This window comes from Hipposideros armiger, unplaced genomic scaffold, assembly GCF_001890085.2.
Source record: "Hipposideros armiger isolate ML-2016 unplaced genomic scaffold, ASM189008v1 scaffold_95, whole genome shotgun sequence".
Taxonomy (NCBI): Eukaryota; Metazoa; Chordata; class Mammalia; order Chiroptera; family Hipposideridae; genus Hipposideros; species Hipposideros armiger.
In genome coordinates, this window is record NW_017731445.1 from 722,262 (window position 1) to 740,105 (window position 17,844).

The following is a 17,844-nucleotide window of genomic DNA, read 5'->3' on the forward strand; positions in this document are numbered from 1 at the left end:
TATTTTGTAGGATAGCAATGTTGAAAGAAATTGGGGCTTCTAGACTGGCAAATCCAGCTCTGCCTGTCACTCTCGTTAACTGTTTATTGAGCTTCAGCTTTCTTGCTTCTAAATTGGAGACTCCCAGTAGCCATCTCATACGATTGCTTTGAGGGGCAGATGAGGGTTTGCTATATCCCAGGAACTGGGCAGAATTCTTTATGTAACATCCTCCCATGTACAATGCCTACGAATGTGAATTCCTTTACCCCCAAGCCTGAGACAGGGTAGATACTCACTGAATATTTCTCAAATGAATGAGAACTGGACTTGAGCTGGCAACAGGGCCCTGTCTGCTGAGTCAGCCACTCTGAGTCAGCAGTTGAGATGCATACAACTAATGACTCCAGAGAGGGAAGATACGAAAGGGTTGCAGTTCCCACCTATCTGTCTGAAAGGCTGCCAGGACATGAGTCCTAAGCACGATGGAGAGCTCATGGGGAAGGGATTGCTGAACTACACTATTTCCTTTCCCACCATCTCTAATTACTCTCCCTTGCCCCACTCGTGTTGACCAATTCAGCCCAGAATTGGTGCAGATCTCATACTGAGTCATTCCAGGGTTGTATTGGGAGCGCTGCATTTTTACTATATCCCATGGAATGTAAGGGCATTGCAGATCTACGTTCCTGGCAAAAAAAAAAAAAAAAAAAGTCAACCAAAGCATTGTACCTATGTAGTGGTAAATATCTTAGGAATGTTAGATGATCATGAAAATCTTACCTATGTGAAAAATGACATTCCCACCCTTGGGCTTTTGTAAGTGAAGAGACTTTTGGGGATCTCCAGTTGATGACTAATAACTTTTTTAGTGTTTTATTTCCATGAGCCATTGATTAAAGTAGGGAGTAGCACTGTATTTTTCTCTTCCAGCTAAACTGTTCCCATCAAGTGGGAAGTTTTGGAAGCTTCTGCAAGCCCCTAAGATATCATTTAATGCCTGAAAGCCATTCTATTTAAAGTGATATTTGAGGGACGTTGGAAAGGTTTTTTGCAGCCTTCACCCAGCCTTCTTGTTCCTGGTAAGCAGTCCATACAGCACAAGAGTGTGGATGAGGAGAATATCCCATGATGTACTGAAGGGTCAGTGTTTGCATCTTGCTCTGCTCCTGAAGGCTGGACTTAATGAGGAAGAGTTTTTATGGGAATGTCAGGCATGTTGCAATAACTAGCCACAATGGAATAGTCATGGCAACTTCTACCACTTAGTTTCTTTGTTTTTGTGATGTTGCTGCATGCTTCATTTTATGAGTATTTTCTTTTCTTGTGTGTGGTTGAACCCATTGATTGCCATCTTGGGCTTGGATAATTGCATTTAAAAGGAGACGAAGAACAGAAGGAGAAACTGGAAAATTGACAGAATGATATTATTGTCCACACTTATTATTTCTCTCCCTCCACTTCTGCTGACAGATATTCTGGCGATTAATATTCTGATGAGTTTATGTCTTTAAGAAAGGGAAAATAATACTTTCCCTAAAGGGAGTCTTGAAAAACAGATCATAACAAGATGTAAAAGTACTGTGAAAATTGGCCTCTTTTGAGGGGTCAGTATCATGGATGTAGACCAACTCTAGTAATATTCTTTCCCAAATAAGATAAGTGAAAATTGTCAACAGTTTTTGGTTGGTTTTCTGGGGTGAGTCATTTGTGTACTTGAGGGCTTCTATTTTGATCATAGCACCTACTACTGAATGCTAATTTTTATTGTACCAAGAGCCCTAGAGTAGAAGATAAGGACTGGTGAAATTCTGTCTTTGTCTTGAGATATCCTGATTCATTTCATTCACAAGAGTGAATAATACTCTTATTGCAGAAAGGCCTAAGGAGGATATCATGTGCTTTACATACATTGATTCCCCAAATGGAAGTCTGTGCATCTGTGGCAATACATGTGGGGAGCCTCTCACAGTTGGCCAATCTCTTCAGGGCTCTGATCAAACCAAGCAGAGGGGCTGGGGTCACAGCTTCGGTGGGGTGTGAAGCTAAGGGGATTGAATTCTTTCGGAGCAAGTGCCCTAATAGATGCAACATATGCAGGGAATGTGCCTCCATTCCTAGCAGCCTGTGTTTAGAATTTTACACCCTTGTAACACTTCCTTTACCTTCCTCTCTCCTTTGTCTATACTTTACTTTAAAAAGACGCCAGAGGCATCCTCTGTGCGTCACCTATCCATTTTCAAAGTTACGTGCATCCAGTCCTGTATATTAGAAAGACCATTTTTCTTTTGCCATTTTTCGCCTCTTAGTTTTTACTCTTTCCGTCTTACTACTGGTTTTCTTTCTTTTTGTTGTTGTTGTTGTTTTGGTCTTGTTCTCTAAGATTTGATATCAAATCCTGTCTAAACGCTGAGGCTTTTTCATGTTAAAGAAAAAAGTCAGTTTAACAAATAAGGCCCAAGAAAAAGGCAAAGTGTCTCCCTGCTGTTACCCGGTTCTGGAGTTCCTCGACTCCTTGGCGCACGGTTAGGAGTGCACGTCGAGAGGGAGACACAAGTTCGGCCTTCGAATTGGCCAGCCTAGTGACCAGCGAGCCCGCCCCCACCCCCTCCCCCGCCCCCTCCGGCGCTCACACTCAGGAAGCAGCTGGCTGCAGGCCGGCCCTCACAGCCACACTAACATCCACACTCCTCGCTCGGCCTCCTCCCACCCTCCCTCCTTCCCCTCTCCCTGCGGCCGCGTCCACACAGCGCTGCCCGGGCAGCCCAGAGCGAGGCGCGCACGGGCACCAGCGCAGCCCCTCCCCGCGCCGCCTAAGCCGTCCAGGCTCGCACCAGCGCTTCACCGACGGAACCCGCCGAAAGCAATTAGCCAGCCTCCCGGGCTGCCCCCACAGACACATCCCTCGGCCTAGGGGGAGGATGAGCAGGACAAGCGAGGCACAAAGTCGAAACTCAACTTTTTAAAACATTATTTGCATGTGTTTGTGTGTGGGGGGTGGGGTGGGGGGGCGAGAGAATGAGCTGATGCCGAGGGTCCAGCCAACCCCCTTCTGCCTCCGCCTCCCCCTGCCGCTGCTGCCCTCGTACACGCGCGCGCACACACGGCACTTGGGCCGGGTTTCCGCGCTCCGTCCCCGGGCTTGGATGGGAGTTTTCATTTCCGAAGGAGGCAGAACCCGTGGAGCGCGCTGAAGGGCTGGAGCCCCCAGCTTCTGCTCGCCAGCGCTGGCCGCCCGCTGTCACTCGCCCAGGCTGGCCGGGGGAAGGGACCCGCACGCCGGCTTTGTTGTGGAAATCCCGGTTACCTGGTAAGTGGATGCCATAGGAACTTTGCTCGCATGCGAGAGACGGGAAGAAACAGGGTGCTTGAGAGTGTGGGGGGTAGTTAACACTCAGAGACACAAACTAGGGATTAGAAATAGTTTTCCACGCGGAGCCGGTGGCGTTCCCGCGGGTTTAGGGACCCCCGCACCCCCACCCCCAGATTCTCTAAAAGATGTTTATTGACTGAGGTCGATAGCGACCCTCAATTAGGAACCAAGCTGTGTTCTTGTCAGTTGCCTGAGAGCAACCTGTGTAGAGGAGGAGGGGAAGGAAATCAACAAGGTTTTAAAGTTTCTTTAATTAGGAAGAGGTTTTGTTTTTGGTTTTTCTTTTGAACTACGTGGGGCAGAGGGCTACAAGATCAGGGCAAGTCACAGGACGCACGGGCATGGTCGTGCACGACACCCATGAGTCCTCACTGAAGGGACTCTTCGAAGTGGGAATTGATGGGGTGACGTGAGGTCTCTCGCGCGCACACGGGGCTGTAGTTGTCTTCCAGTTCCACGTGTTTGTGGAGCTCCAGGAAGGCTGTCTCCTATGCTTGTGGCTCTCTGCAGCCGATGTCCCCATTGCTCCGGGTGATCCTTGGGTCGGGGGTACTTGAACGTGTCGCAGGGATGAGTCCGTGACCCACAGCCTCCAGGTCTATAACTATTACCTCCCACGCCGCAAAATGCGCAGACACATTCAGATGCTCATCCTCCCCACCGAGTTCGTCACCTAGAGTTTACATTTGTATGCGGCCCGACAGAATGTCAGCACTGTTTGGGAAATGTCTCAGTTTCAGGGACTTCGTCCTGCTCATGTCTCCAGTCCCTATAAATGACCCCGTGTGTATTTTGAAGTCTGCCGGGCAGCCTTCCGGAAAGCGTGAGTGAGCAGCCCGGTTCCCTCCTAGACACACACACACCTTGCCCGGAGCGATACTTCCAAGTTACTCACTGGAGCTGACAAGTCACCTCAGGGATGAGGAAGTCACCCAAGTGTCTGGAAAACTTGGCCCTGACGGATTTGTCATCCTATGGATGATTCAATTAGGTACCTGTTGGGAGAAACTTTGGGAGAGGTCGTTTCTGGCTTCATGGGTCGTGCCCTCGACTTGTTTGGGGGGATATTTGGGAGGCAAGAAGTGAAAGGATACCTGAGGGTTAGGACACTAGCTCAGTGAGGGCTCCAGGCCCGCACGGTCGGTGCGGCGCGGTGGTCATGCGCTCCTGGGAGCGGTGAGCTGGGCCCCGACTCCCTCGAGATTCGGGCTCTGGCAGTGTCTGGCAGCCCGCTGGTCCCCGCTGCCTGGGCTTCCCGGCGGTGGCGCCCTTTCGGCCCCGACTTACTCAGGACTGGGTTGCACAACAGGAAGCCGGCACTAGTTTGTTTTGTCTTCCTGAGCTTGTATGCAGACGGCGCTGAGGGTTAGGGGCCCAGGCGACCGGGGAGTTGACGGGGTCTTAGCAGCGCGTCCCCGGACACGCCCCTCGCTCCGTGCCAGAGAGCCTAGGGGGCGCGGGTCTCTGACCCCTGCAGGCCAAGCTAGGACGATCAGGAACTGATAAGGGTTTCCCTCCTCCTGCCCTGTCCCATGCGCCTCTCCCTCCCCTGCGGGTCCTCAGCACCTCTCCCGATCGACAGCCCTTCCCCTGGCAGAGAGGCCCGCGGCCCTCTGCTCTGTATTCCTCACCCCCTGATAAGCTTCCCCGGCAGGCATCAGCTCAGCCCTCATCCCTGGAGCTTCTAAACCCGGGGCAGGGGGATAGAGGGTGGAGGGTACTTCCGGAATCGCAGGACTGGACTCTGCAATTGTGTCCCCCTTTTTATAGAGAGGAGGGCTTTGCACGCTCTCCCTACCTACTTCCAGGACATCAGCATCTCCCAAAGTTTGGGCCCGCGGGTCCTGGAGTTTGAGAAGAGGGATGTTCTGCAGCTCCCCCCAGTGGGCCAATTCCGTTTGGGTTATGAGAACTGGAAGTCTCAAATATAGACTGTGAAAGCTAGACAGGGCCTTCCTTGGCGATCACCTGTGGATGAGGAAACCGAGAACTAGACTCTCAAGGGTTATACCCAAGGCCTCACAGTCAGTTGTCACAAACACAGGACAAACACTCAAGTTTCCGAGTCTCAATTCGGAGAGCATTTATTGGCCTGAAGAAGGTGAACTCAAGACAAATGCGGTCTCCTTCTGTTCCTTCTGAAAGCCTTGATGAGTCAGGATTTCTGCCTTAGGAGTTCTCCAGATGTCTGTTTCTCCCTCGCTGCCTGTTCCCCCTCTACAGTGTTCCCCACCAGGCCTCCCTTTTTACACTAAACTGAGAAACTTTTTTTTTTTTTGGTATAAAATTGATTTGTGTTAGTTTAAATCTCCCCATTCTTTCTCTTCTCCCTTCACCAAATTTGCTTCCAGTGGTGATGGGTGAAACAGGTGCAACCTGCAAAGGTTTGCAGAAAAAGGTTGCAATGAAGGTTGTTGGGGAAAAGTTTGAAGCCATTTAGAGACAGGAGTGTGTAAAATTGTATGCTATTTTTGTAATTGGGAACACGCTGAAGTTTAAGGATCGCCTTTAAATACATTGCAGTAGTTACATGTTTTCACCAGTTGTTTTCTTCAGCTAGAGTAGCCCTAAAAGCCCCTAACACTACCTTTGAAAGGAAGAGTAGTAGGCATTTCTTTTCTAGTTATTTTTGAAATGCCTTTCCTTATTGGTAGTTGAATTGCTTTCCTTTGTTGCTCAGAGGGCTCAGCAGCCCTTGAGTATGAGTAGTTAAATCTAATTGCTGCTATAACTCCCTCTCTCTTTGGTTCACCTTAGGCCAGTTTTGAGAGCGCATCTTTTCTCTGACCCTTGATTCCATTCAAGTTCCTTAATAGGAATCGGTTTGTCAGAGATTGAAACCTGGGGTCAGTTGGTTTGCTTGGGAGGAAGTGATGATTATTTCAGATAGGAAAAGCAACTTCTTTTTTGGATGAACTCCAGGGTCCACCTAGTGGGTGACATTCCTATTGAGCCAACATAATCAGGGTGGGGACGTTAAATAATAGCAAATTAATGTTTTGTACCAGCCCTGCCTTCACTTATATGGCAGAAAGTGGTCTTTCCATCATTTTCAAATAGACCTCAGTGTTCTCATTCTTTTTTTTTTCCTCTGAGTATTCTTTCCTGCTAGTAAATTAAACATGAGGACATACTTTCTACTGTTGTCCCTCTCATATTGTAGTTATTGATCTTTGGAGTTGGAATGTTAATTTGTAATTATTTCATAATATAGAAGAAGTACTTCTTGAAGGAGATAATTCAGGAAGTGGCCTCCCATGAACATTCTCTTCCCTGGCGAAGTCATTTTCTGTGTTTCTGTAATTATATTCTGTAGAGCATAGTAGAAAGACGGTGGAAGTACAGGATTTAACTCTAACTTTTTATTAAGTTTGGTTGGCTCATAGACTCAATCAGGACTGAAAATAAAGTAAAATAAAATAAAATAAGTGGCACACAGGAAATCTGTGCAATAAAGACGTGCCTTATTCCCGGAGGATGAGACATGTAACAAAATCTTTAAAATGAAACTAACATGAAGTTTGATTAAAAGATGCCCAAATTCTAAGTTTTCCTACTTTCCCATTTACTTCAGACAGTTGACATGAAACCCAAATATTTATATTGAGGTAAAGTAAAATATCAATACAAAAGGGTGCAACATATCTTAAGCTTGATGAATTTTCACAGGCTGAACACAACTATATAACTAGCATCTGGATCAAGAAATAAAACATTACCAACACCCAGAAATGTCTTTATTATTTCCTCCCAGGCACTGCATTCCCCCAGAGTAACCACTGCCTTGACTTCTAACGCATATATTAATTTTGCCTGTTTTTAAAATACCTTATGTAATTGGAATAATTCAGCACATATACTCTTGGATCTGGCTTCTTTCTCTGACATAACAGCCTTTTAGTAGGTCAGATCATTTGGACACTAATGAAACCGAAGCCCTATTTTCTGTCCTAATGACGGTCTGATTAGAGAGCCTGAACATACATGAGTGAAATGTATATAGTGTGAAGGCAGCTTAGGGTGAGCAAGGAGCTGGCTGAGAAGCAACCTCCACCATGACAACCCACAATGCATTTGGCACTCCCTCTATTCGGACTGACAAAAGAAGTGCCTGGTCTTAGTACTGAAATGACGATTTGTTTTGTGACTTTTCGCTAGGATTTCTCACTGTTCATGAGTACGCCAAGATAAAGGCAAGAATAATGTGCCCCACGCAGAACACTGGAATAGAGTTTTTATGCAGCTTTCTCCTGATAGAGAAAGGAATAGATTAGGAGGAATAGACTAGAAAACATGCAACTGTAATTAAACTGGTTCCCCAAGACACAGAGTGTAGGATTCATGATTGTATGGCCATACCTGAATTATACTATATTTATTCAGGCAATAAATGACAAATATAGGATACAAATATATAAGTATATAATTACATATTTTATTTTTACCATCTTTTTGAATATAAATGAACAGTATAGTATAAACATAAATATAAATATATGTGAATATATAAATGTAGGAAAATCTATATGTATGATGCATGTAGTGTAAAAAATATAAATAAATATATAGGTGTAATATAAAACAATCTATGTATATATAAGCGCTGGGGAATGTTCAAAGATAAATTATACATAGCCCCAAAACTTAATGAAGTTAGAATTTAGACAGAAGATGAAAGACAGGCAAATAACTATAAGGCAATAGAGAAAGTTATGAATGTTAAAAGAGAGGTATGTATAGTAAAATAGTTAACATTTATCTCATTTAATATTCTGTAACGCTATGAACTAGGTACGATAGTGTAATTCTCATCATTTTTTTACAGATCAGAGACATATATTAAGAGAGGATAGGATCAGGGAAGGCCTAAGGTAGGTATTTGGGGTGGGCCTGGAGGTTGAATAGGATCTGGATGTAGGGAAAAAGAGGGCAAAAGAAGTGTGTTTGGGGGGGAAAGTCCTTCCAGGTAGATTCTAAGTCAATTTGTAGGATGAACAGACACAAGGATCCAACTACAATATGTTCCACTTTGGGAACAAAATCAGGAAATTTGTCGGTAAAACTGGAATCATGGAGGCTCTAAGTAGTTGAGAGTAGACTTGAAATGAAGAAAGCTGGTGGGCCCATTCTTGCCTGATGTGATCTCTTCAAGGCCAAGGACAGGAACAATTGTACATTCCTTCAGGTTCAGTAAGTCTTGCTGAACTGCAGATGGGCAGACAGAGCTACAGCATCAGATCAGACTCTGTCCTAGGCTCCTTGATAAAGAGATCAGACTTTCTGAGCATCAGTTATTCCTGAAATTCTGAGCCAGATCTATGAAGTTTCATTTTTAGGTCTGCTGAATACTGTACACACAAACCTAACCAGATGCCAGGGCTACCTATGAATTCTTGTTATTCTTGTGTGTGAAGAAATGGATTAATGTTTTCCCAACCTTTTCAGCATGACCAATAGATTCCACTTCTGTCTGTAACTTGACTGAGTCATTCATGTAGGGTTTTTTTTTTTTAATAAATATGTTATCATGTTGGTTAAGGGCCTAGTCATTGTTGTGGATGTTCATACTTCTGCAGTGATGTCAATGAACATTATTTAACTTGTATAAAACTTCTGTCTACCAACAGCTAAAAATAGTTAATTAACATTGGTCACTTTTAAGCAGTAACTACACTGAAGGAACAAAATCACTCAGTTACATATCTGATAGGGACACTTTATTATACTTGAATATTTGGTTTAATGAGTGATAACTTGAATTTGTTTCTAGAATCTTCCATAGGTAGATGTTTATTACCTTTTTGAACAGATTGTTATTTTTAGCTTTGCAAATAGCTATTTAAACGGGCTGAGTAATTATACTCACTAAATGACAATATGCTTTTAATTTACCATATTTTACTACCTGTGTATCTCCTTGTGTGAGGATGGATTTTTTTTTAAAGAAAATCTCCAGCTAGTTACTTTTCTTTTACATTTCTGAAGAAGCCTTTGTGTCTCAAACCATGGCCATGTGGTGTTCACTCTGAAATTCAGGTAATTAATTCAGCAGTGACATCATAGGGAATGTGTTCATTTTTCCATTTCAAATTCCTCTTCATAGGATCTGATGGTTAACTCATATTAAGAACACATTTTGAAAAACTCTGTTCTCAAAGGCAGTTATGTGTTAATTTAAACTTTTCCCCCTTGTAAGAGTGAAGTTTTTTTCCAGGGAAGGTCATCTACCCTCTGCATGGGAGGAGATCGAAAATTGTCTGTCATTTTGATCGGGATTCTGTTAGTTAAGTAGTACTTATAGAGCATAGCTGATCAATTGATATATATATATATATATATATACACACACACACACACACACACACACACACACACACACACACACACACACACACAAAGTAAACGGCAAAGTGAAAGATAACAGTGGTAGGAATGTAGCTTTGTATTATTTAATCCTTATTTTTCAGAAAGCTAAAAATGTTGAACACTTAGATCTTTTCTTCATTACAGCAATATTTTGGTATTTGTTTTACGTTTTTGGCTGTTCAACTCTGTCTATATCTATAGCTGTTCTTGATGGGTACCTGGGCAGGCAGATAGTCCAAATGCTTTTATAATGGTGGCTTTTTTTACTGTAACCCACCATAAATTTTCCATCTTATCCAGAACACATGGTATGCATATAGATATACAGACATGTATACCCACAAATAATTGAAATAAAATAATACTTAACCATAAATACATTTTTTTTTTAAGATTTTTATTGGGGAATTAGGGGATGGAAACAGCACTGGGAAATTGGGGGAAGGGGAACAGACAAGTTGCTGTGCTTTTGTTCTTCAGTCTAGCTGTGGAGGACGTTGCTTCACTGGCCCAAGTTGGCACCATCATTGCTCTCTTCCCGAGTGAGGCAGATCAGTCGTTAGCTTCTGGACAGCTGTTCACAGTGGCTGCTGGCCACTCACACTGGCTGCTGGCTACACATGGTAGCCCATGGCAACCCACTGCAGCAGGGACTGCAGCCTACACCGTCGCCAGCGACTCACAGCAGCCCAGCTCCAAGTTGAGCTGTTGTTCAGCATCTTAGCTGTAGAAGGCAGTGTCACTCGCCCTCATATATGGGATCCAAACCGCGGCCCTCTGGCGTCCCAATCCAGCTCTTAACCATCGCGCCACTTGGCCGGCCCCATAAATACATTTGATGCACATTGATAGCTTATGTTTTATTCTAGTTGGTTCTATTTCATTAAAAAATTCTTTCACCATTAAATAATTGATTTCAGGGCCCACCAAAGGATTGCAACTAGTTTGAAAAACACGGCTTTAGAAAGAGTACTTTGTTAAACATGGATCTAGGAACTTATGGCCCATATTCAACTTGGCTAGTGCATGGGCCAAGGCATCTATGTTTGTCTTAAAACTCATTTTGGTTCCAAGTCATTCTCATTTCGTGTGATTTCTTATAGCTCACCAAGGAAATCCCTAATTATATCCCTCTCCCTTGCCATTTTCTGTAGGGTCACAGTTTTCTAGAACTTTCTGTACTCATTGATGAGTTAATGACTGAGGCAAAGTAAATGAAATACTTGTAGGTAATTACTACTAACAGTAGTGACATTTAGTAAGCTTGGGGAATATGAGAGTTGTATAGATGCACTGAAGTGTGGAAAGTAGATTCTAAGAGAGGTTATTGAACTTTTAATATTGCCCTCCAGCAGTATTTTCCTGAAGGTTCTAAATTTCTTCTAGAATTCTGTAATTACTAGCAATGCATATAAGGTTCTCAATGCTGCTTCTGATTTTTAATTTAGGATTGATTAACTAGAGAATAAATTCCTGCTTCCCCTCCCCTTCTTCCTTCTGTCCCCTGTTCCTCATCTTCTCTTCTTTTCCTCTGTGTTCTGTCCATATTTGCTACCCATATTTTGCATATCATAGCCACTAATTTAAATTTAAAAGGGCGATGCCAGATATCTTATTCTGTAAATTTAAGGAAGATTATTTTCATTTTTGAGAAAATTTTATGAAATATAAAAATAAAAAAGTTAAAATGTATGTATCTCTTAATTAGATAGTTAAGGGTCGAAATCCACAGATAAAACAAAATCAGGGATTCTATTAGATGGGATTCATAATGTTCATTATATTATCTTTTATGAGTGGTCTTTGGAAGGATGATCTTGAGTCTCTGAAGGGAACACTAATGTCTTCATGTTTTTAATTGGCACAACTCAAAACTAAACCAGCTTTAGAAAGAGTAATTTCTCTTTTTGATTTCATCTTATTGGTGATTATATTGCTTGAGTAATATTTGTACATCTTATTTTTCAAAATGAGTATGTTAATAGTCTTAGAATTACCAACATTAGACCGTGGGGATGTCCAAATGTCTGTATAGTCTATATGGATTAGTTACCAGGTGTAACCTCCCTAAGTTTCTGCTCCCATCCCAATAATATGGAATTATCCCAGCCCTGTTTCTGTGTAATTTCTATTTTAAAGTCTGTGAATCTGTCAGTTTCACTGAATAAAGTTATGAAACCACAGAAATGATCGACTATGCTTTGTTGTGGGCTACGTTATCATAATATAGTACCCTCCTTTTCAATTTAGAGAAAAGATATTGTACATACCCAATGCATTTCCTCTATAATATCCTCCAGCTTCACAGGCTCATGTTTGCACTTTCCTCTTGTTAAAATTGCAGACAAGAATAATTTTGATTTATTGGTGACATCTAATATAGCTGTGTTTATATTGTTGCCAATAAAATGACTTACACGATTGGTTTTTGTTTATACAATCTTTTCTGAGGAATCAGTCACCTGTGTTAGGACAAGGTACATTCTGCTTATTAAAATGAACTCCTGGGATCTAAGAACATTCAGCTCTATCTGTCCTTGACTGAATTGCAAAATGTGCTTCACACTGCAGCCGTGCCTGAGAATAACTTATATTACCTATCAATAAGCTTTTCATTTCTATATTCTTCTGGCTACAAAAGCTGTAACTAGAAAAGCCCATGGGACTTGCATGGGCCTATTAATGATCAAGGCATTGATGTTAAAAAGGCGATGTTAATGAAATTATACATTCATTAACCCAAAGGGAAAAAAAGAAAAGAATCAATAAAAGCTCTATTTTAGGTGGCGTAGACATATAAGAAGCCAGCTCAGGAGCAGTTTGTTTGCTGACCAGTATTTTGTGCCTCATTATCAGGTTTTCTATGCAGGGTAAGAAATGCTTGTGGCATAAGGAATGGAAAATGTAACAAAGGCTAAATGTAGCCTAAGGAAATGAAATGATGTATGAAAATTAATAATTAACTGGCTCATCAGATGAATTATGACTCTAGATGAGTTTATTAATGATATTTACTCAGAAAGGGCTTTTGGCTGTAAATAGGCATTACAGAGCTCGTGTTTTTGGAATTTTCTTCAATGGATGAGTTAACATTGCTTTTTGTTTGTTTAATCTTTTAATCTATGAGAAACAGTGCCTGAGCCTTGGGGAGAAGGTAGAGTCATGATTTTTGTAGTTTGATTAAAGTCCTAGGTTTTTCAGAAAATTAGAGAAATTGTGAAATGGCTTTGTGCCTTAGTTTCCCAAGGAGTTAAGTAATTTCCTCTCTGACCTGATTTACAGGAGGGTTTTTTTAAGAGTTTGAAAGTGGTCAAAAGGAAAGATTTATTAACCCATGTTGACTCATATAGCAGAATGAATATTTTTATTGTTTGAACCAATGGAGTATTAAAAATCTAAATGTATCAATATGTCAGATCTTAAGTACTCCAAATTTGTATGTCTGGATGTTCCTTGCTTTTCCTTTTTTTCTATTTTTTGATACCATGGGGTAGGGTAGAGTAGTTGGATGGAGGACAGAGAAAATAACTTAAGTTTTTAAATACTTGCTCTTCCAGTGGAACCCTCCCAGTTAGGTTTTGATACTGATTAGTTGTGATTTTACTTTTTGACAAAGTGTAGGAAAATTTAATCCTAATAATCATTTCTTAAGGTAAGTGTTGTCTTTCAGCACGTTGCTGGCATGAGAGCCTCCTGTGAGCTCTTGCTTTAATGGAGTGGGTAGAGATTACTATTTTTGCTTCCATGTCTCCCCAATTCCCTTGATTTAAGTGCCACAGGTATAAGGTCTACATATTTATCCTTGATCATAGTAAATGGGTATTTTTGATAAGCTTCCTTATCTTAATTATCTGAAAGAACAGAATTTCAAGAGACTCATGATTATCACCAATTCTTCATTTTATTGATGAAAACTGTAAGTCCAGAGAAGTTATAAATGATTGGCCAGCAGTAGAACTAAGGTGTCCTGACTTCTAATTGGGTGCTCTTTTCACTCTGACTCAATGAGGATGTCTTTCTTAAAAGTTAGCAATTAATTCCTTTTTTGTTACCACGTAAACTTAGAATTATACATGATTATATGGCCTAGCTAAAAAGTGTATAAAATATTATATAATATGAATAGACAAAATTGATGTTTAAATTTTGGTATCTAATGTTTGACAAATCTGTTGGCATGATTAATGTGAAAACTGAATTATTAGGCATACTTTCACATATAATTTATTTTATTTTTGTCTTGAGACTGCTTTTTCTCAGCTCACATGCCATTGACCTATTGGTTTTTCTTTTATGATATTAATCGTTTTAATTTATGGCTGTTGCTTTTTTAGTAATAAAATTTAAGTACAGTTTTGTTGTTTTTATTTTCAACCTAAAGCTATTTAATACATGAGTACGGTTTGTAAAAAAATAAAAATAAAATAAATATCCAGTCTGTCAGGCAGGTATGAGTGTCTGATAATTAAGTTCTCAGTGCTTTAATTATTTTCCCTTCTCACCAACTTACCTTACTAATGATCTAGTCTAATGCTAAGTACCTACTTATGTGTTTTTATCCAGATTTTTTATGATAATTCCTTTTTGTATATGATCTTGCTGCCAAGAATGACTCTCTTATTTTTAAAAACTTGGAAATGGGCATAGCCTACAAATTTGCAGATACTTGTCACTTGGACCATGGTCTTAGTGACTCATATTTCCAGTCATGTTGGATAGTTCCTCATTTTCAACAAATTGCCAATACAACATATTTATTTTGCCTTCTCTGTTTGGTTGGTACTGAGTTAAGTGCTTTCTTCTGCAGGGTGCAGTGTGCAGGGTGCTCAGAAAACACTGTTTTATCAGAGTGGAGAATAGATGGGCAATATAACCTGGCAAAGCACAGACATTAAATGATTCTTACCCACAATCAACCAGTAAATCAACAGGCCAACTGGTAATATACTGGAGTTCTTCTAAATTGACACAACAGAAAAGGCATTGGAATTTTTCCAATGTAAAACAAAACAAAACAAAACAAAACTTACAACTGTCTGATACCAGGGTTCATTTCTTATTATTCCATAAAGAAACTTAAATGATGCATGTTTGGATAAACCTGATTTATTTGCCCATTCTTGGGAGCTATAGTGAAGGGAAGGGCAGGAACAGACCTAGGTGTGCTTCTGAGAACTAGGTGGCATGGCAGTATTAAATTTCACAGACTGATAGAATTCTTAATAAAATAGAGAATTGGTGAAGATGAAGGAAACATTCCAAATTTTATATTGTTAGTAATTTTTGAAGTTCTTTAACATACGGGCACACATAGTCAACTTTGCAGAAGGCGCAGCGAGTGCTTGACTTGAAAATTAAATTTTTTTGATTTTCTAAAATGATAAAAGAAAAAAAAACTTCACAAAAAAGTTTTCCCTTTTTGCTATCCTGTCCTTGACGATTGATGGAGCCATTCATTTGGAAATTGATTTGGAAATACTTGTCTAAGACATTGAGTGGGTCATACCGAAAAAAGTAGAAAGCATCCAGTTGAGGATATCTGGCTACCATTGCTTTATACTCAGTCTATGTTTCCTGTGTTTGTTCAATTTTGGCTCCTTTCCATGACTGTCATGTCTCTATCAAAGAATACAGATTGTGACTGTGTTTGTCATTCATTAGGAGTAGTGGCACTTAGCTACCTCACTGACTATACACTTTTGGTTTATGTCAGTACTTTTGGTTCTTCTCTGCTCCTTGAGGAAAAGGGTGGTGGGGGTTGCAGATGGAAGCTTCATGTAACTATGGTTGATTGAGCATGTGTAGCACATGGTGAACTACTCATCTTTAGAAGAACTGTTCTTTCTTTATACTTTTCATAAAGCATTTTTTTCTTTTCACAGACTTTTCCTTTTCTAGGATCTTAATGGCATGTGAGAGTATTGTGATGTTGATTCTATTTCCACGCCCATAATTCAGGATCAATATGGAACCAAGATTCTAATGCTGCTGTGAATATTTGGATATGTGGATATATGTAGCCTTTGCGAGAGTCCCAGGCTTGTGTTTTTATCTTTTGTGAATCTAGGGACTGAAAAATTTGCTCTTAGAGTGAAAATCAGAGATGGTTTAATGTCCTCAAAATCTCATTTAGAGGTGATATCTGCCATTTGTTTGTTTGTTGAAAACTTGGAAGCAATGGTCTCACAGCTCATGAAGGTAATTCAGTTTGGTTTCCCAAGACTCACTGTAGCAAAAGTGAACTAGTATGGACAGATCCTGTAGGAAGCAAAATAAGTTTCATTTTGCAAGCTGGCATCAGTAAATTGGTTGTAGTTGCCAAGAGCCCTGTATTGAAAAGGGCTCAGTGGCAAACAATACAATGCAGTGATCCATAATCCGTGTCGACCATGAAAGCAGGAGAGGAGAGTGCCTGCCAATGAACCATGTATTTGATGACCTATATGAAAAGGCCATTTTGCTAAGAGTGCTTCTTTTCTTCCTGAGATGAATACTACACAGGTTGAAAACTCACTGTAACTTGTTTTCCATTTTACTTTTAAAAATGCCTGCATTTATTTTTTTGAACAGGCTAATAACCCACACCATGGATAACTTATTGGACTTTGCCTGAAAGGAGTCATTAGTGCTTTTGGATATTTGACCATCCTGGCCACAGGTTTTTTCAGAATGAATGGAAGGTCATGCAGCATGAATCTCCAACGGACATCAGGACCCCCACAGGGGCCTGGGATGGTCAGTGGCCAACACATTCCTCCCATCCGAGCCCACTCGGGGACTCCTGGCCCCCCGTCCTGTGGCAGCACACCAAGCCCTGCTATTGGAAGCCTTGCTAACAGTCTCCATCTCAAGATGCCCTCAGGAGGAGGGATGGTTCCTCAGAGCAACATGGCTGAGAGCCCCATCCATCTGCCCGCCTTGAGCCCCAGGAGACAAGTGCTCACCAATGGGAAGTCACGATTCCAGGTCACCCAGGCTGGAGGCATGTCAGGGCCACACACTTTAAAGCCAAAGCAGCAGGAGTTTGGAAGTCCTTTTCCTCCAAATCCTGGGAAAGGTAGGATTATCTTTCTGGGATCTTTTAAAAGTGGAAACTATATATTTTTTTTCTCCCCCTAGTACCTTCTCCCAGAGAATCCTATGGAAAATACATGATTCAATGACAGGGTCAAAGTTGATGGTCTCATAATGATATGTAGCTTGCTCGGTAACTGGGAGGATGTGTATATATGTGTGAGGGGCAGGGGGCCACAGTGGTAAATGTGATATCTCCTGGAACTGTGAAAATGAGTAGAAAGTAATACAGAAAAATTAGAAATGAGAAGGTAGGGTGGTGGTGGTGGCGGAGGGGAAAGATCAAGTTTAGTAAGATCCTACCCTCTGGATACACAGAGCTCTGCTCTGGCTCACCGTGGGCTAGATTCTGCAGGCCAAGGAAGAGAGAGGGGGTGTCTGGAACCGCCATTATGCTAGGTGGATGCTAGAAGAAAGGTGGGATTTGGCAGGAAAAGGATAAAAAAGGGAGAAATTTTGATAGTCAATAAAATGAGGAATTAATACATAGAAATGATAAAAAATTATTCTAAGAGCAGAACCTATAACTTTTCTAATATAGCTAGTGACAAGAGAGAAGAACGTTAGAAGAGAATAATGAAAAGATGTATTTTTTGTGCTTGTGAGAACTAGAAAACCTGGCTAATCTGAAATGCAGAGAGAATGTACTTTTAATCCAATAGTGTTTGAATTACCATATATTTTATTTTACTTATTTTATTCTTTTAATTTTTATAAGAGTTTATTTAAGCTAAAACTGATGACAATTGATGGGAAGCAAGATCTCACATGCTCCAGAATTATCATATATCTTAAATTAAAGAGTGATTGTTGAAGAATAGCAAATTATTTGAATGACACACTCTCTCTAGAAATTGGTATTGAATTAATGAGATTATATTGCAAATGATATGTGTGCTTGGGCTAGAAAAAGAAAGAGCATGTATCCCATGTAAAATAGAGCTTTGTTGTATAAAATAGCACAATTATATATTCTTTTAGGTATTTTTAGCATTTGGTTTTAAATGTTTATATTAAGTGTTTATACCACCAAATAAAATTACTAGCAGCCT

At 40.9% G+C, this 17,844-nt stretch overlaps 1 protein-coding gene across 3 annotated transcripts in view; it reads left to right on the top strand.

Annotated features, from left to right (window-relative positions):
- The first annotated feature begins 3,008 nt into the window (after nucleotides 1-3,008).
- The window catches only part of GLIS3 (GLIS family zinc finger 3), a 433,026-nt gene continuing 418,190 nt past the window's right edge, over nucleotides 3,009-17,844 (top strand). Inside the window, exons 1-2 of one of the 3 annotated variants that reach the window (XM_019645913.1) lie at nucleotides 3,216-3,289; nucleotides 16,289-16,775. In XM_019645913.1, the coding sequence (XP_019501458.1) occupies nucleotides 16,388-16,775 (388 nt within the window). In that variant the 5' untranslated portion in view covers nucleotides 3,216-3,289; nucleotides 16,289-16,387. Of the gene's footprint in view, nucleotides 3,290-16,288; nucleotides 16,776-17,844 lie in introns of those variants that run through there. The other 2 variants (XM_019645914.1, XM_019645915.1) reach the window with 2 other exon arrangements.